Below are 19,716 nucleotides of genomic sequence, written 5' to 3' on the forward strand. Positions count from 1 at the left end.
CACTATGGTAAGGTTTTCTTTGAAAAAAAAATCATCATGAATTTTGGTGCAAAAAAAACGCCATAGTATACTATGTCGAAAAAAAATGCCATTTTTCAACATGTTGTAAAAACGTGCCATATTATGAAATAATGTAAAGGAGGCCGTAAAAAACACTATGGTAAGGTTCTCTTTGAAAAAAAAATCATCATGAATTTTGGCGCAAAAAAAACGCCATAGTATACTATGTCGAAAAAAATGCGATTTTTCAACATGTTGTAAAAACGTGCCATATGATGAAATAATGTAAAGGAGGCCGTCAAAAACACTCCAGTAAGGTTTTCTTTGAAAAAAAAATCATCATGAATTTTGGCGCAAAAAAAACGCCATAGTAGACTATGTCGAAAAATGTCATTTTTCAACAGGTTGTGAAAACATGCCATATGATGAAATAATGTAAAGGAGGCTGTGAAAAACACTCCAGAAAGCTTTTCTTTGAAAAAAAAAATCATCATGAATTTTGGCACAAAAAAAAAAACGCCATAGTATACTATGTCGAAAAAAAATGCCATTTTTCAACATGTTGTAAAAACGTGCCATATGATGAAATAATGTAAAGCAGGCTGTGAAAAACACTCTAGAAAGGTTTTCTTTGAAAAAAAATCATCATGAATTTTGGCGCAAAAAAACGCCATAGTATACTGTCGAAAAAAAAAATGCGACAGTTGTAGCTTTGAAAACACAGAGTCCGAATCCGCAAGAACATTGTCACCAAATAAGATGAACTCAGTCTTGTCCTCGTTTAGATGGAGGAAATTTTTCCCCAGCCATGACTTGATGTCATTGATGCAGTGTGTGAGGGACTGAACAGCACCACTTTTGCTTGGGAACACCGGTAAATACAACTGGAAATCATCGGCGTAGCAGTGAAATGCTAAATTATGCCTCGCTATAAGTGACCCCAGTGGCAACATATAAGTGAAAATAGCGAAGGGCCCAAAATGGAGCCCTGGGGAACTCCACAAAACAAAGAGGCAACAGAGGAGGACAAGTCGGCAATCATTACGGAAAAAGTCCTGTTGGTCAGGTAAGACTCAAACCACTTGAGTGCAGTACCACAGATGCCAACATAATTATTTAGGCGGGACAAGAGAATAGAATGGTCGGCTGTATCAAATGCTGCCGTTAAGTCAAGCAGCACAAGGACAACAGGACGCTTGGCATCAACAGACACAGCTATATCATTGTGAACTTTAAGCAGTGCAGACTCTGTGCTATGCCGTGACCTGAACCCAGGATTGAAATTTTTCCAGAATAAAATTGTTTTCTAAAAATGCCTGTAACTGTGTAAAAACAATTTTCTCAAGGACTTTAGAGATAAAAGGCAAGTTAGAAACAGGTCTAAAATTAGATAAAACATTAGCATCGAGATGTGTTTTTTTAAGAGTGGTCTCACAACAGCATGTTTAAAAGAAGCTGGAACACATCCTGAGCTAAGACAAGTGTTCATTAAAACCAAGAGGACAGGCCCAACAGTAGAAAACATATCTTTAAGCAATTTAGTTGGGAAAACATCCAAAGGGCAATTTGTTGTTTTCATGTGTTTAACTACATCAGTAAGGGATGAAAGGGAGATGGGCTCAAAGTGGTCAAACACTGGAGAGTGTGGGGTTGTAGCAGACTGATCTGGGCTGATGCTGCTGCTGCACAATGCTCTCACAGACATCACTTTGTCCACAAAAAAGCATAGAAAGTCTTCACATGTAGAAACAGTGGCGTCAGACAGAGGATCGGTGTGGGGGCTCACAACAGAATTAATTGTACTGAACAACACACGGGGGCAGTGTCCATTTGTCGAGATAATATCCGACAGATATTGTGATTTAGCCTCCTTCACAGCCTTCTGATACTGAACGAGACTGTCCCTCAGTATCTCCAGCGATACATGTAGCCTGTTCTTTTTCCAGCGTCGCTCTGCCTGTCTGCAGCGCTGTCTGAGGGCCCGGGTTGAATCATTCAACCAGGGATCAGTCCTGGGCTTGGTGGACCTGGACCTAATAGGGGCGATAGTGTCCAGGATTTCAGAACAAGCTGAGTAGAAAGATGACAGGAAGCTGTCTGGGCATCCAGTAGGATTAATTCCATCACAAGCATAAAACTCAGAGTCCATAAAAGCAGTCTCAAACTCTGCAGCTGTTGAAGAAGTAACAATCCGACAGCGAGATGCTGGGACAGGAGGCTTTCCAACAGGTGGAGGAGTAAGAACTTCAAAAATAACTGGGAAATGATCTGAGATGGGAGTCTCAGATATTTTAACAAGTGACACCACAAGCCCATGAGAAATAATTAAGTCCAGTGTATGCCCAGCACTATGTGTAGGAGCATCCACAGTTTGAATAAGGTCGACGGATGACAGTAGACGTTTGAAATCAGTGGCCAGCTGATCAGACGGACAACAAACATGAATGTTAAAATCCCCACAGATTAAAAGCTGTTCATATTTGGAGGCCACCTCTGCTATGAACTCAGAGAACTCCTGAATAAAGTTCTTGTTGTATTTAGGTGGACAGTAGAACACAGCACATAAAACTGGACAAGATAATTCCATTGTGAACAACTGTACTTCAAAACAGGAATAATTATTTACATGCAATGGTGTGCAAGTGAAATTATCCTTAAAAACTGTGGCGACTCCGCCCCCTCGACCTGACGTTCGCGATGTGCTGAGGAAAGAGCAGCGAGGGGGGAGGAGCTCAGTGAACGCGCTGTCGTCACCGGGTTTAATCCACGTTTCCGTCAACAAAAGGAAATCCAGCACGTGTTGAGAAGAAATCATTCAGGATAAAAGTTTTATTTGTTAAAGACCTCGTATTAATGAGGGCGACGCACATCGGTGTGTGGTCAGTTCGCTTGGAACTACGAGCAACAGGGCGGAGATTTTCCTGCGCGGAGCCTCGTCTGCAGATGCTGACACGCCGCGGGCGGCTGGGATGTGTGTAGCCGGCATCTGGAACAGCTGATCGGAGCCAGCTGACCTCCGAGGAACACCGCACGATGAAGCCGTCATATTCCCTGGGAAACCGCAGCAGGTGACGACGATCATACTTCGCCGACTGCGTCATGTAGGCTCTCAGTCGAACAAGGACGCCGCTTCGTTTCCCCCGCTTTCTGTGGCGACGTTTGCGGGGCGGGGGAACAGGTAGATGCCGCAGGTAGTGGGGCACAGACGCCAGGAACGGTGGGAGCGTCTTTGATTGTCCACTACAGTCATAGATCGTTGGCTTTTTCACTAAATCACTGAAATCTGGGAGGGTCTGGGGATCATACACCAGCAGCGGTGACACATTATTAACAAAAAGTGAAATTAAGAGTAGTAGCAGCAAAACATGGAGCAGAGGTATACCACCTGCCATACACAGTGGCGCCATCTTGGATAGTATAAACGTGCCATATGATGAAATAATGTAAAAGAGGCCGTGAAAAACACTCCAGAAAGGGTATACTATGGCGTTTTTTTGCGCCAAAATTCATGATGATATTTTTTTTCAAAGAAAACCTTTCTGGAGTGTTTTTCACGGCCTCCTTTACATTATTTCATCATATGGCACGTTTTTACAACATGTTGAAAAATCGCATTTTTTTTCGACGTTGCTCCTCGGCGACCCTAGACAGCGGGTCGTAATGTTTTTTGAGCAACACACCATACTATGACGTTTTTACAATAATGGTTCTACTATGAAACCAGTTTGACATGTTCAGGTGTTCTTTGTGTGAAAACTCAGAGATTTCAACTTTCTTTGTTAACTTTCTGCCTCAACTTTAAACTAAATTTCCTTCACTAACCCAGCCCTCTGGACTTCCAGTAAGCTGTGTTCCTATTGGCTGTCCAGGTGGCTGCTTGGTGTTATCAGGAACACCTGAGCAGCTCAGTGTCTTCCTGCTTTATTTAGCTGCAGCCAAACATTTCCTCTGCTTCTCTTCACTGGGTTTGGCTCTGTTGCTTCAGTTTGTTCTTTAGACGTTGGCTTGCAGCTTCCAGCAGTAAAATCGTCTTTAATGTGTTTCTTGGTGTGTTTTAGGGCTTTGTACTGGATAGTTGTCTTGGTAAAGGTGGTTCTTTAGCCACAGTTAGCACATGGTGCTAATGTGTGCAGTGATTAGTGGATTTGGTACAGCTGAGTTGTGTCTTTATCTTGGCTGTAGTGAGTCTGCAGAGGTTTTTGGTCAGACACATTCTGTATTCTTGTTTGTGAACCAGCGTTGGTTGTCCAGAAGGTAAGAGTTCCTGTCCTGATTCTCTGTTCTCAGAGGTTCTCTGGTAGGCTGCAGGAGACTTTAATGTTTGGGTTGTGCTAGTTTGGTTTTTGTACGGTTTCATTTGGACGACTATCTTGAGGCCCCTCCATGTGGTTTAGTGAGGTTTTCTGGAACAGTTCTACAAAGCAACCTGCAGCAGAAGAGACTGAGAGTTTTTAGGAAGTTCTGGAGAGCAGACTTTAGAGCAGCAGAAACATTTGTCAGCAGTTTGAGCAGGAGAAGGGGAGCTTCAGAGTAGAAATAAGGAGAAGGAAACCTTCTTGACCCGTGTGGTGAGGTCCTGTACCAAGAGTTTGAGCAGGTTGTGAAGAGTCTGTAGTTCTTTGGTCTGAAAGCACAAGAATCGACTCATTGGAGGAGAGAACAGGAGATATTGTTGGTTCTTCTGTCGCTCTGCAGTTTCCTTAGACTGAATATCAAGTTTATATTTTAAATGATTTCCCATGTGAGCCCAAGAAGACTTTAATAAACTCCCTCCATCCCCTGGACACAACATATTTTATTACCATGTCAAATCTTTTTTTTTTTTTTTTTTTTTTTTTTTTTTTTAATGTTTATGTTTTTGAGTTTTAGTTTTAATCATAGTTTTTTCTCTTTGCTTGTTTGGTTTTGCCATCTGTGTAAAAGGTGCTAAACAAATAAAGTTGAATTGATAAACTGAATAATTGACTAACTCATGATTGTGACAACAGAAGTATTTTCATTGTGATTTAAGGGTTTATTTCATTTTTAAGGTTGGGGTTAAGATCTTGACAGAAAAAGAAGATTAAAGAAATAAACTACATAACAAAAAGCAATTAAATCAAAGGAAAAAAATTTAATACAATAAAACTTTTAAAAAGTTTCATTATTAAATTGTATTTTTTAAATGTTTAATATTCTTCTTGTTTAATTGTATTTTTTAAATGTTTAATATTCTTCTAATTTAATTGTATTTTTTAAATGTTTAATTATCGAAAATATTTTATCTGTAATTTTTAATATTTGTATTTTAAAATTTTTGTTTAATTTCATAATGACGTATCTTGTTTAATTTTCTAATTCAATATTTTTCTGTTTAATATCATTTAATTGTATTTAATGTTTAACTATATTAAACAGACAAAATACATGTCATTATGAAAAACAAAATTTTTAAAATACAAATATTAAAACTTACAGATAAAATATTTTCGATAAACATTTAAAAAATACAGTTAAACTAGAAGAATATTAAACATTTAAAAAATACAATTAAACAAGGAGAATATTAAACATTTAAAAAAATACAAAACATTTAATTAGATTATGAAACCTTTAAAAAGACAAAACATTTAATTAAAAAATTAAATGTTTAATTAGAAAATTACATCTTAAAGACAATAAAACTTTAAATAGGAATTAAACAGAAAATACAATGAAGCATTTAAAAAGAAAATTAAAGATTAAAAAGTGGTAAAACATTTAAAAAGAAAAACCTTAAAGGTTTAATCGAAAAATTAAACACTGGGATAGAAAAGGAAGTTTTTCAAACAAGCTGATAAAACATTTGAAAAAACAACAAACATTAAAAAGACAAACCATTTGGAAATCAAATCAGACATTTGAAAAGAATAAAAGGTGAGAAAAGAGCAAAACTAAACATTTAAGAAGAATCAAACTAAAGACAAAACATTTGAAAAGACACCAGTTAGACTTTAGAAGATCAAATTAACAGAAGAGACAAAATGATCAAAAAGAGCAAAAACAGATAAAGGTCTGAAAGCGTTTTCTAGTCTGAAATGAAAACATCAAGTTGTTTCTTCAAACATTTCCTCTTTCTATGTTCTTGGTTTGATTGTGGACAGATTTACTAAGAACTCATTGAAGAAAACTGCTTTCCAGATAAAGTCTACTAGTAGTTGAAGGCATTTATCAAACTAATGTTACCTTCTGATCGCCACAAACTTTACTGTTCAGTGAAGAGAATCAAAGTTTATTGAGGATTTCTAAAAAACCCACAGGTGAAGGTCTGAGAAGAACTCAGATGGATGGTCTAAATGTGAAATCAAGACTCATGGTCACAAGTTTTAAGGCTTCTGTTAACCAGAAAGTTCAAACTAACAGAGAAGTACTAAGAAACTTTCAAAATTTCAGTCCTCAGACTGTCTGAAGATTCAAACTAACAGAGAACTACTCAAGAACTTTTAAGATTTCAGTCCTCAGACTGTGGAAAGGTTCAAACTAACAGAGAACTACTCAGGAACTTAGAAGATATCAGTCCTTGGACTGTCTGAAAGTTCAATCTAACAGAGAACTACTGTGGGACTTAGAAAATTTCAGCCCTCAGACTGTGTGAAAGCTCAGGTCCTGAGGACTCGGGAGGTGTGGAGGCTTTGGAAAGTCTTGGAACTGAGGGTTCCACCCTCCAGCACAAAGGCCGAAGTCCAACCTCCTGACAAAAACGGTCGAGTCGAGACTCGAGCTAAAAAAAAAACTCGAGAACGACAAAAAATAGATGATAAATGCGCAAAAAACTGAAGAATTAGTATCTGAGCGAGTAGCTCAGGGGGATAAGAAGAGAGACTACAGAGTGGAAGGTCACCGGTTCAAGACCAGCCACCGGCAGTTTTCTTTCTTTGTCTTTGTCAGGATTTTGAGAAAATTTAAGCAGGGTCTGGTCTTGAACCAGCGACCTGCAGCTCCATAGGCAAATCCTTAACTCACTGAGCTACAGATCAGATACAAAGAAGTAATTTCGTCGTCCCTTTGGCATCGTAGTTCCTGAAGTCACCACATGGGTGGAGCCAAGGCGGAGTCTGGGTGGGGTCAGGGCGGAGAGTAGGCGGAGAGGTGGGAGGAGTAGCGGGGGGGGAGTCCGCCACCCACCTCCCCGCCTACTCTCCGCCCTGACTCCACCCAGACTCCCCCACCACCCACCACACCTTCCCCCGCCCGACGAGTTCTTCGAGTCTCCACGGGTTTTCCCCAGTTTCTGGAGTTCCCACCAGGTCCCAGGCAGAACAACTTGTCATGAAGAGGTGTTGAAGTCGGCCAGGATGGACTGACTTTTTACAGCCACTGGAAGGAAGACCACTAGAAGAGCAGGTCTTTAACCACCATCCAGAAAATCCATGGAGTTGGTCAACTTTTATCAACCTCCATCCACATGTTCAACTTGATTTCTTTGAGATTTTTAGCACCACAAACCTTTAGTATCACGCTTTATTATCAATTATTAGGACTTTAATGGAATCCACCAGCAGATTTAGTTTTTGTTGACAAACTTTATTCTTGTCGTCGTGGGACTGCAGTATTTAAAACTGTTCCTTCTATTTGACCTCATGTTTATTAGTTTTAGTGGAGAAAGTTATTTTAATTGCCCATTAGTCTCTTAAAAACCAAATAATAAATTGGATTAGTCAAGAGGTTTAAATTTCTTACTTTGTCATATTTTAAATATGACAAAAAAATATAAAGCGCCTTGAGACAATTTGACCTGTAATTGGTGTTATATAAATAAAACTGAATTAAAATTGTATGTATCTTGTAATGTTGGAGTAATTCAGCCATATATGTTGGAAAACACATTTTCTTTGTCCATTAATCTGTTGATTGTTTTCTCCAGTAATTCATTTCTTGTTTTGGTTTATAAAATGTCAAACCCAAATATATTCAGTTTACTGTCATAAAAAAACAAAAAGATTTACATTCATGATTCAGGAATCAGGCAGTTTTTCACTTTTTATCTTAGTTTAGTCAGAAAGATAGTTGATAATGTGTGAATTGCTGCAGCTTGTGAGCCGTAAAAGGTTTTAATCTTTGGGGCCGAGTGTCAGAAAACATTTAGAAACCAACATCAACAAAACACTCAAAGATTTGAACATCATTAAAGGGAAATCCAACTTTTGCATGACAATGTCTAATTAAAGGACATTATTTCCAATGTAAATGTGTGATATTCATCCTCTGGAGCTTTCTCTTCACATCGTCTTCCACCTGGACTGGTTTGGTCAAGAGCATGTGCAACAAATATTTGAAAAACTGCACTTTAATATCAATGAATGACACTGAAGTTTAATCTCTACATAAATGAGACTGAATCTGGATGTGCTGCTCTGTCATTAACTCCTAAGTTTGGGGAAAGTTCAAACAAAAGAGGACAGTTCAGATAAGACTTGAGAATGAGCTTATTTTGAACAAACATCTGAGACTTTCTGAGCTTCAGCACCTCTAGCAAGATATTTTAACAACAAGCAACTCAACAGATCCAGAAGTTGGAGAGAGTTAGCTTTAGCTGAGCCAAAGAACATGTGGGATGCTAACCTAGCAAACATTTCAGACTTTTCTCTGTGAATTCTGAGAAAAAATTTCCTATTTAATGACAGAGCTACACATCTTAACTCAGTCTCATTAAAACAGACTCTAATTCATTGTCATCCATCCATATTAAAGTGCAGTTACCCAAAATGTTTGTTGCATGAGCTCCAACAAAACCTGTCCAGGTAGAAGGCCACTTTGACAAACAGGAAGTGGAAGATTTCAAGCAGATTTATAGAAGGGGGAACCGGACTGTACTAAGTGTGGTGGAACATAGAGGGGTGTTTTGTGGGTTTTTAAGGCTGATAATCATTATTAGTGACACATTTGGAGTAGACATTCATTTGCAGTAAATGAAAGTATTTAAAATCTTGCAGTTAAACTTAGAAGAACACAAACTCTAACAGAAAACTTTGTTGATACGTTTCTGTTTTGTTTACAGATGTTAAGTTAAAGGAGTTTTATTCGTGACGGATAACCAATCAAGTCACTCCAGAAGACAGAGTGACCACAGGTAGATAAAGGTTCAGAGCCAAAGTAGCACCATTTTAAAATGTATTTATTACAGTAAATCAGTAAAAAATAAAATACTGATAATCAGTAAATCAGTCAGCCCACAATTACTACAATTCTACAATGTATGTGTCTTTCCTTTGACTTGTTATTTGTACAATATACGATGTATATGATGGCGTTTTTTCATACCAAAGGTTATACTATGATGTTTTCTAAGATACATACGATGCTACTCTGTTTGTTGTGGCCCTGGGCTGCTGCACTCCTCCTCTGTTGTTTTCTGGATTGTACTCAGCTGCATGCCTTCGTCCACCCGGCCTCCGTTGACTCGTCCCGCCTGCCGTCTCTGGAGCTGAAGCTGGATTGGAACAGACCAAAGTACAGTCCAATCACGATGCCAGCTGCCTCTCAAAAGGTTCCTTCATCTGGCAGGTGGCGGCACTTCTTCTGAGGGGAAGCTGAGCTGGCCCGGCAGAACTTTGGAGATGTGTTCCAGTGGTTGGTGGATCTATAGGGAGATAGAGAGGGACCTTTGAATTGTTCAGAAAGGAAAACAGGAAACCCATTGGTAGTTTTAGTTTAGGGTGCTACTGCGGTGTGTTTTTGGGTTTTAAGAGGTGAACAGGAAGAGGTTTTTTTTGTATTGATTATGTTTTACTTTGTTCCTGGTTGTAATGCCCATCAATGTCAACATGAAGTTCACTTTTAGTTCTGTTTATTTTTATTTTACTAACACCCATTTGCTTTTAACCCCCTCACATGTTGTGTTGTTGTAAACTTCCTCTTTCAAATAAATACTCGTCTAACCCTCTGGAAACCAGCATTTGCCTGTTTTTGTGTTGCTCCTAACCTACTTCAGACAGCCAGGACATAACAACATTTTGTAAAGGCTTTTCTATGACATTTTTAGAGCGACATGCTATGCTATGATGATTTAAGAGCAACATGCTAAACTATGACGTTTTTTGGATGACCTGCTATACTATGACGTTTTTAGAGCGACATGCTATACTATGACGTTTTTTGGGTGACATGCTATACTATGACGTTTTTAGAGCGACATGCTATACTATGATGTTTTTGATGAAATAATGTAAAGGAGGCCGTGAAAAACACCCCAGAAAGGTTTTCTTTGAAAAAAAAAAACATCATCAATTTTGGCGCAAAAAAACACCACCATAGTATACTATGTCAAAAAAAAGTCATTTTTCAACAAGTTGTGAAAACATGCCATATGATGAAAAAATGTAAAGGAGACTGTGAAAAACACTCCAGAAAGGTTTTCTTTGAAAAAAAAAAATCATCATGAATTTTCGTGCAAAAAAACGCCATAGTACACTATGTCGAAAAAAAAATTAGTCGGTGAACTTGTTGGTCTGGTTTGAAGGTCTCCGTGTGGTCCAGTAGAAGTCCACATAGTCGGTGTTGGCTTTGAACCGCAGCGACTGGCCGCCATCAGGTGGACCAGCTCATCCTCGTAGGGCTCCTCCTGTAGCCTTGAGGGGACCACAGGAACATTCAGTAGCTGTTGGGAGTTCTTCCTGTCAGGCTCGTGGTAGAACGGCTCTGAAGAATCTTGTACTCGTCTTATCTGGAACAATCTAACAGCCTAAACTGTCAACAGCGATGTAAAGAAGCACACAGGCTTAGATTAGGACTCAAACTAGATTTATTTTAGAAAACAAATCATCTTAGAGGCATTTGTTCACACATGCGGTGGAATAGGAGGCCGTCCAATCAGATTCAAGGTCTTCACTCTGTAGGTTGTTTGTTGGGTGAGACTCTTGCACCTCCATCAGCTGACGTGGATGTCCCCACGCTGAGAACCCCAGGTTTCTCTTCAGCACTGTAGCCAGGCTGACAAAGAGTCAGTGCTCTGTTGAACCTTGTATTCCTTTAGCTTTGAGCAGTAAGGACTTCATGAGCTTCTTTACAAATAAAATTATTACGATTAGAGAAAAAATTTATCTGGCCCTTCCTACAAATGTCACAGATGTATCATCGAGTACAGATGCTTTAAAACTGGCTGTAAGACCAGATGGATATTTAGTATTTTTCACTCCCATACATCCCTCTGAACTAATTTCAATAGTTTCTACATCCAAACCATCATGTCTTTTAGATCCTATCCCAACTAGACTGTTCAAGGAGGCTCTACCTTTAGTTAATTCCTCAATGCTCGATCTGATTAATCTCCCTCTAGTAACAGGCTATGTACCACAGGCTTTTAAGGTTGCTGTCATCAAACCTTTACTTAAAAAGCCCACTCTAGATCCAGATGTTTTAGCCAACTATAGACCAATTTCCAACCTCCCATTTCTCTCTAAAATTCTGGAAAGAACAGTTGCAAATCAATTATGTGAACATTTACAAAGGAATAGCTTGTTTGAAGAGTTTCAGTCAGGCTTCAGAGTGCATCATAACACAGAAACAGCTCTGGTGAAAGTTACTAATGACCTTCTCATAGCGTCAGATAATGGACTGGTCTCTATACTTATTTTGTTGGACCTTAGTGCAGCATTCGATACAATCGACCACAAACTTTTATTACAGCGACTAGAACATTGTATTGGCATTAAAGGGACAGCATTGGACTGGTTTAAATCCTACTTATCAGACAGGTTCCAGTTTGTGCATGTCAACAATGACTCTTCTGAGCATACTAGGGTTAATCATGGAGTTCCTCAGGGTTCTGTCTTAGGACCAATACTGTTCACATTATACATGCTTCCCTTAGGCAATATTATTAGGAAGCACTGTATTAATTTCCATTGTTACGCTGACGACACTCAATTGTATTTATCTATGAAGCCAGATGAAACTAATCAGCCAACCAGACTGCAAGATTGTCTTAAGGACATAAAGACCTGGATGACCTATAATTTCTTACTACTAAATTCAGACAAGACTGAAGTCATTGTATTTGGCCCCAAACATCTTAGAAAATTGCTTTCAAAGCATATAGTTACTCTGGATGGCATTACATTGGCCTCCAGTACTACTGTGAGGAACCTCGGCGTTATCTTTGACCAGGACATGTCCTTTAACTCACACATAAAACAAATCTGTAGGACTTCCTTTTTCCACCTGAGAAATATTGTGAAAATCAGGAACATCCTGTCTCAGAGCGATGCAGAAAAACTAGTCCATGCATTTGTTACTTCTAGGCTTGACTATTGTAATTCCTTATTATCAGGTTGTCCCAAAAGCTCTCTGAAACATCTACAGCTGATCTAAAATGCTGCAGCCAGAGTACTGACGGGAGTCAGCAAGAGAGATCATATTTATCCTATACTGGTTTCTCTTCATTGGCTTCCTGTTAAATCTAGAATAGAATTCAAAATCCTTCTTCTGACATATAAAGCTCTTAACAACCAATCTCCATCATATCTTAAAGACCTGATAGTACCATATTATCCTAGCAGAACTCTTCGCTCTCAGACTGCAGGCTTACTTGTTGTTCCTAGAATCTCTAAAAGTAGAATGGGAGGCAGAGCCTTCAGTTATCAGGCGCCTCTCCTGTGGAACCAGCTCCCAGTTTGGGTTCGGGAGGCGGACACCCTCTCTATTTTTAAGACCAGGCTTAAAACCTTCCTTTTTGACAAAGCTTATAGTTAGGGCTGACTGGGGGACCCTGACAGGGTGAGCTGGTGTTTTCATTTGCACAACTGACTTCCCCTCTTGACGTCCCTTTAGTTTGCCACTAGTTATGCTGCTATAGGCCTAGGCTGCTGGGGGACCTCTCTTGATGCACTGAGCCCTTCTCTAACTACCTATGTATTTACTATATATACCATTATTGCATTACACTCACTCTGTTTCTCCCTGTGTCCTTTCTCCGAGTGTCCCTGGTCCCAGAGCTGGATGCTTCAGATGTGTGGTTGTTCTCCCACCAACTGTAATCCTCTACCCCTCTATCTCTACCTCTTCTGTCCCTCTCAACCCGCCCGGCCAGCAGGCAGATGGGTCCCCCCACATAAAGAACCGGGTTCTGCTTGAGGTTTTTTTCCCTGTTAAAAGGGTGTTTTCCTTGCTACTGTCGCCTTTTGGCTTGCTCTGGGGGTCAGGCATATGGGTTCTGTAAAGCGTCTCGAGACAATTTGACTGTAATTGGCGCTATATAAATAAAATTGAATTGAATGTCTTCCTCTCTAGCGCCAGATGATTCATCCATGAATTCAGCAGCTACAGACCGAAATGAAGCTCATGCTGCCGTGATTGAATTCCTGTTCCAGGTCAAATGTTCAGAGCTCACCTTGAATGCAGCCATCTGCTGTCTGGATAGTTTTTCTCATTGTAGTCTTCAATAAAGTCTTTTTCCTCATGTCAGGATGTGGTGAGACTCTTTCTCAGTCGCTGCAGACGTCCCTCATTGTGCATCTCCAGAGAAGAAACAGAAAAACTGGTCACTGCTTCAGCATCACAAACGCTCTCCAGCATTGAGAGTGTATTAGGAATTCATTCATTGTGTTGTGAACTTTGAAGGAGCAGAAACTTTACAGCTGCCAAAGATATGAGCTCCAATTCTGGATGTTTTAGGAAATGAAGTTCATCAAATCAAATCAAACACTTGATTTTTGCTGATAACTCACTAAATTACTGAAGAAATCTAACATAAAAACCTGTAAACTCTCAGGCAGCTTTTGTTAAAGTTTGTCTATAATTCTGTCATCATGTTCTGGAACCAGGACTCTGCAGAAGTTCCTTCAATCAGATACTTGTGTGTTTCTATTTCAGGCTTCAGGTTTGAACGTACAGCAGAGGATCAGGAAGGAGTGATTTTAATGTTTAAATCAGTCCAGTAAATGTTTGGAGTAAAAATTACTAAAATTTGGATTTAGATAGATTTGTGTCAAATAATATTGTAGAGTCTCACTTAAATATATCCAAATTAGTTCAGTGTATTTACACTTTATAGAATATTTGATTTCTTAATACTGTAGGGCAGGGGTCACCAACCTTTTTGAAACCAAGAGCTACTTCATGGGTACCGAGTCATGTGAAGGGCTACCAGCTTGACACACTTCTCTAAAATAACAAATTGTGTGTTTATATATATATATATATATATATATATATATATATATACACACACGCAAGCACGCACGCACGCACGCACGCACGCACGCACGCACGCACGCACGCACACACACACAAATAAATAGTTAATAATCAATAACTTAGAGTGGGTAACAGATAAGATCAATATTCAACACTTTATTTTTATTAATCTCAGCAATTGTTCAGATGATCACTTCTACATTAAAAAAATGTTCAGTTTTCACCAGTCCCTTTTAACCAGTCCCTTTTAACCACAAAGAACTAAACCCTTTTAACAATTCATGAACTATGTTGAACCATGTTTGAAAAGGTTATGCAACATTTAAGAAAAATCTACTTTCATATTAAATAAATCTTATCACATTTTTAACTGAACAAATCTGCTGCAATTCTGCTCAAAATCTGTTACATTTTATAAACACACTTTTGTGTGTTCTTCTTCACAGGAATTATATCCATACAGTTCTTGCCAAGAATCATGCTTGAGTACTAACCAGCACTGTCCTTTCATGAGAAGACGCTAAACAGCACTGAGAGTGGGCAGCAGTTTCACAGTTCACACTCTGAGTGCATCTCCTGATTTGAATAGGATTGTCCATATGCTGCAGTATCAGAAAGCAATATAGTACAGTGCAATTTACACGTCACACAGAACCAAAGAACAACAAAATGATCCTTAGATTCAACCAGGTGATTAACTGATGGTTTGCAGCCTTGAATTAAACACAATTTTTCAACATTTTAATTCACCTTTTCTATGACACTACCATGTTGCCACTGACAACATCTGGTATGTTTCTTTTTTTAGTGAGAAGACTGGCATTGTATATTGTTTACCAGTGTATCGTAGTCAGGTGTGTAACTTGACACTGTAACTCTGAGTGAATCTTGCAGATGTGCATCAGTGAGGCGTGCTCTGTGTTCTTGACAAAGTTCATATCAGAAAATGCACTCACACAGATAGGTTGAACCAAACAGGCTAGTGACCTTCATAGCTGCTGTGCACACACCACTGTACTTTTCTCTGTCAACAAGGCACCAAAAGTTTGGTGCAGCCTGGTAGGCTTTGAGGTGGAGGTCATTTTGTAATGTTACAATTTCAATCTCCACCTGTTGAGCATCCAAGTTGAACGTTGCACTGAGTTGCTCAGCAATGCATGTTGTGTCCATGTTCATGAAAGGATTGTAAATGAATGACACACATGGCTCAAGCTGATCAAGGTCACAAAACCTGTTATCAAACTCTTGTAGAAGTCTGTGTATGACTTCACAGTACTTTTCTACAATTCTGTCAAATGTCTCAGATGCAGAAGCATTGTCTTTCAGCACCAGCTACAGAGAGGGAAAGTGCAGCACCTTTTTTTTTCTGTAAATGCATACAGAAAACGTTCATCTTTGCTTTAAATGCATTTAAACCACTTAACATTTCAGCAAGTCTTACCTTTGCCTTGCAGCTCACAGTTCAAGTGGTTTAGTTTCCCAGTAATGTCTGTTAAAAACGCAAGGTCAAGTGTCCACTCTATATCCTCCAGCAGCGAAACGTCTTTCCCTTTGGACTGCAGGATCTCTTTGATTTCACCCAAAAGTGACAAAAAACGAAGTAACACTCATCCTCTGCTGAGCCATCAGATTTCTGTGTGCAGCAGCAGGTCACCATATTCAGCTGACATCTCCTCCAATAGCACCTTGAATGTCCTGTGCTGTTTCGCTTCGGAGCGGATGCTGTTAATGATTTTCACAACGGAGTCATTACATGCTCAAAGCCGATCACTTTTGCACATAACGCTTGCTGGTGAATGATGCAGTGGTAATGTAGAAATTTTGGGAAGTCTGGGTCACCTTTACAGTGAGCGATGAAACCTGTATGTCGGCCGGTCATAGCAGGAGCCCCGTCTGTAGTTACCGCTACCAGCTTCTCCAATGGTACCTTTTTCTGCACGAAAAACTCTTTCAGTGTTGTAAATGTCAACTCCACTTGAAGTTGTCTTGAGGGGCAATAGTGTCAGGAGTTCTTCTTTTGTGGAGAAATCTTCAAACGCCATCCGGATGAAGACCAACAGCTGTGCTGTACTACTGCTATCAACAGACTCATCGCACATTTTGAAAATGATAAATTTTCTGTCTTTTTTTTTTGCCATGTTTTTGGGGTAGGAAACTGCACTCCGCTCACCATTTTCACTGCCCGCTAGCTTACTCTCCACAAGCGCGAAGGTTTCATCATGCGTACAATACTGACCTTTGAACTAGGTCAGAGTTCACCTTAACTTTACGTATAATAAACATATTTTTATTTTTTTTTATTTTTAAGACATTGTCATTTTAAAATCTATATAAATGCAAGTGTGATTTTAAAAAATCTTACAATCTTAACCTGAACATTCATATTATTGAGGTAAATGTACATAAATCATGATATTCTAGAGTCTTAACTGGAATATTTCTAACATGAATCTTTTTGTATTGTGCTAATAAACAACAATAACCCGACTTTCAGATAATATTTATCATCTGTGATTGTGAAACTAAATTCCTCCACATTCTTCTCTCAGCTGTAGGAATAAATAAAAATAGAATCTGTTCATTTCCACATTATGCACAGTTATTTATTCTTAATATCTCAGACTGAATGGTAGCTGGCAGTAAAAACAGATTGATCTGCTGGACTGAATTTCCCACAATGGAAACATGGACAGAATTTAACACTCATGTATCCATGGCAACGCTAAACTTTCTGCTTCTTACCAAAGTTCACAACACAAGTAAAGATTTTAATGTAAAACTTCAGGGATGACTTCTGACCATAAGTATTCTGATCAATACTTCATGATCAATATCAGGACAGATGTTACAATTCCAGCTGTTGCATTAGACTGCAGTTATTCAGAGAAATTAAAACATCACATTCCTCATAAAAACTAGATGGGACTTTTATTAAATAAAGTGTTGGTGAATAAACGGTGTAAAAAGTGCAAAGCAGCTCCATTAAATCAGGAGATGTGAGACTTCCACAGCATGGATCACCATCTGCTGTGTTGATTCATAGCTGAATGTCAGAATGAACTGAGCTAGAAAAGCTGCTTTGAGCTGCAACATTACGGTCTGACAATCCAACACCATCACAGTTTTCATCTGGTTGTTTTGCTCCAACATGCTGTGAAGTTCAGTTTTTACCTGAATAAATACAGAGATTCTATTTCCAACCAAGACTGGAATAAAAATTAGAATGTTATGAGGTTATTAATGCAACTAAATCATTTCAGATGGAAGGAATTACTTCTAAGTTCTAATTCAAGTTTCAGTTGAAGCACATTGCATTCACCAAGAAAAACAGTGAAACCTTCATAGCAACATTTAATAAACCTAAAGCTTCCCTGTTGGCACAATGGTGGAGTTTGTTACTGAGCATCTGAACCTTAAATCCAGTGAGACGACCATCTTCAGTCGAGGCCAGTCAGAGAACTTCAAGACCTTCCATCGGCTGGACCAGATGTGGCATCATCTCCCTCTGAACATCTGGATGACAGGAGAAAAGACAGAAATCAAACACAGATCACAGAAACACAATTTAGTTACTTTCATCATTTTATAAAAGTAGCATGAACTTTATTAAAACTTGACAACATCAGTAATGAAAGTAAATGTTTTTATCTCGTGTTGAAGCGAAATTTAAAGTCAATTTTAATGACAGTTTATCCTGAGAGGAGTGAGAATGGAGTTTTTCTTTCCTTTTTAGAATATTACCTCAAAATACTCTGTTTATTATTGGTTTTAGAAGCATTTTTCTGTATTTATTTATTTTTAGATACCTCAGACTGATGCACTTTGCTGGTTTGCTAATACAACGTTCTGCTGGGAAACCTTGACATTCATGTGGATGTTTGACATGTACCACGACCTAAACACTGCAGGACAAACAACCCCCTAGTCTCCATGGCAACAGCAGTCCTTGATGCCAGCTGCCACCCTCAGCAGGACAAACTAAAACTGCTCAGGAGTGGTCTGAAGAACACGACAGAGCTAAGCTGTTCACCTGGGTTCCACACTCCCCACATCCAGATCTCATTGAGCATCTGTGGGATGGTCCAGGATCAGCCTGGTCTAGGTAGGACCCACCCTGCAACCCACAGGATCCACAGAATCCACAGGACATCCCCAGAGGTTCTGATGAACCACTGGGTCAGAGGAGTTTTAGCAGCATAAAGGGACCAACACAGTATTAGTCAGATGGTCATAATGTTATACTGTTATATTGTCATGCTGATTATATGATCATTAAATGTTACCATCAATTATAACGTCCACATTGATCAACAAAAAACAAACAAACTATCAGTTCATTCAGAAACTGTGGGGTTAAACCTAAAAACACAGACCTCAACAGCAGTTTGTTTCAAAGCAGAACACCAGCTGGTTTTCTCTAAAGAAGCTTACAGAGCAACAATTAAATGACAGTTTTGTTCTCATTAAGTTCAGAGTCGGCCAAAATAATGTACACACATCAGGAAAAGAAAAACTTTTATAAATATTTCATTTGTATAAGTACTTCTACATATAGATACATCTTTCTAAGTTTGATCAAATCATGATAACTCTGTGTCCTGTTGTACGATGTTTTCCCAACAGATGGCGCTACCCTCATGAACGGAGCATCAACAAGTGACGTCTACAACAGAACAGAAATGTCTGGAAGCCAGTGGCCACCACTTTGAGCACCTCTTGTAATTGTAGAGGCCAAAGACAACTTTTATTAATCTCATGATGTCTGAATAAATTTGGTATTGAAATATTTATTCAAGTTTTTCTTTTCCTGATGTGTGTAAACATTATTTTGGCTGACTCTGTATAATGGGTTTCTGACAGGTCACCAGGCAACATCTTTTTATAATAATGGCAAACATACCTGCATTCTACAGGAGTGATTTTCCTCATGTGCAGGTAAAGATGTGTGAGGAGCTTAGAGATGACAGGAGCAGGAGTCATCCTCACTAATTCAGCTTCCACCTAGAAACAGAAAGACCACAAACAAACACACTGATATACTCTCAAACGTTCAACCTCACAGCCTCAAATTATCTGTTTAGGAAGTGTTGTGTTTCTAAATTCTGCTGAAAGCATTGGCAGACATTCTCTTACAAGGTTGTGTAAAAAGCATCCTGTCCTCTGAGCTACTGAGAAATCTTCCTGAACAAAGTTTTGACTTGTAAATCGGCTCAACAAAAACTAAAGCCTCAGTCAGAGATAACAGGTATCGCAAATTATAAACAACTTTCTTTGTTAACTCAGACTCTGCTTCAATCTCACATAAAAAGCGGAGTTTATCTCGTCAGGTGACTGAAAATGAACGGCTTGTGCAGTTCTAGATCCAAAAGTAGGATGTGTCAAATCATGTTTTACTACAAATACATGCAATAATAAATAAATACAATGGCTGGTTGTTAGTTTATTCACTATTAATGTCATTTTATATACTGGATTGAACTTGAGCAGTGGAACAGAGAAGGAATTTAATGAAATTATGGAGATTCAGAGAGGTTATGTTGCGCAATGTTAAGGGCGGTTTAATTC

At 38.9% G+C, this 19,716-nt stretch overlaps 1 protein-coding gene across 2 annotated transcripts; it reads right to left on the minus strand.

The window, feature by feature from the left end:
* On the minus strand, positions 1-19,652 carry LOC129349059 (uncharacterized). Of its 2 annotated transcripts, none has more exons than XM_055011091.1 (5): positions 19,052-19,652; positions 17,564-17,664; positions 13,346-13,492; positions 9,316-9,598; positions 1-4,624 (listed from the first exon to the last, which is right to left on the minus strand). In XM_055011091.1, the coding sequence occupies exon 5, from the start codon at positions 2,813-2,815 to the stop codon at positions 1,307-1,309; it is 1,509 nt and encodes a 502-aa protein (XP_054867066.1). In that variant the 5' UTR covers positions 2,816-4,624; positions 9,316-9,598; positions 13,346-13,492; positions 17,564-17,664; positions 19,052-19,652; the 3' UTR covers positions 1-1,306. The 2 variants fall into 2 exon arrangements, with proteins under 2 accessions (XP_054867066.1, XP_054867067.1); XM_055011092.1 differs by lacking the exon at positions 19,052-19,652 and adding an exon at positions 18,182-18,621.
* Positions 19,653-19,716: the final 64 nt, after the last annotated feature.

The sequence above is a fragment of the Amphiprion ocellaris genome, chromosome 6 (assembly GCF_022539595.1).
Source record: "Amphiprion ocellaris isolate individual 3 ecotype Okinawa chromosome 6, ASM2253959v1, whole genome shotgun sequence".
NCBI classification, from domain to species: Eukaryota; Metazoa; Chordata; class Actinopteri; family Pomacentridae; genus Amphiprion; species Amphiprion ocellaris.

What these genes read in the sequence shown, in the direction of transcription:
- LOC129349059 (XM_055011091.1), bottom strand. Translation starts at nt 2,815, where the DNA reads ATGATTTCTTCTCAACACGTGCTGGATTTCCTTTTGTTGACGGAAACG.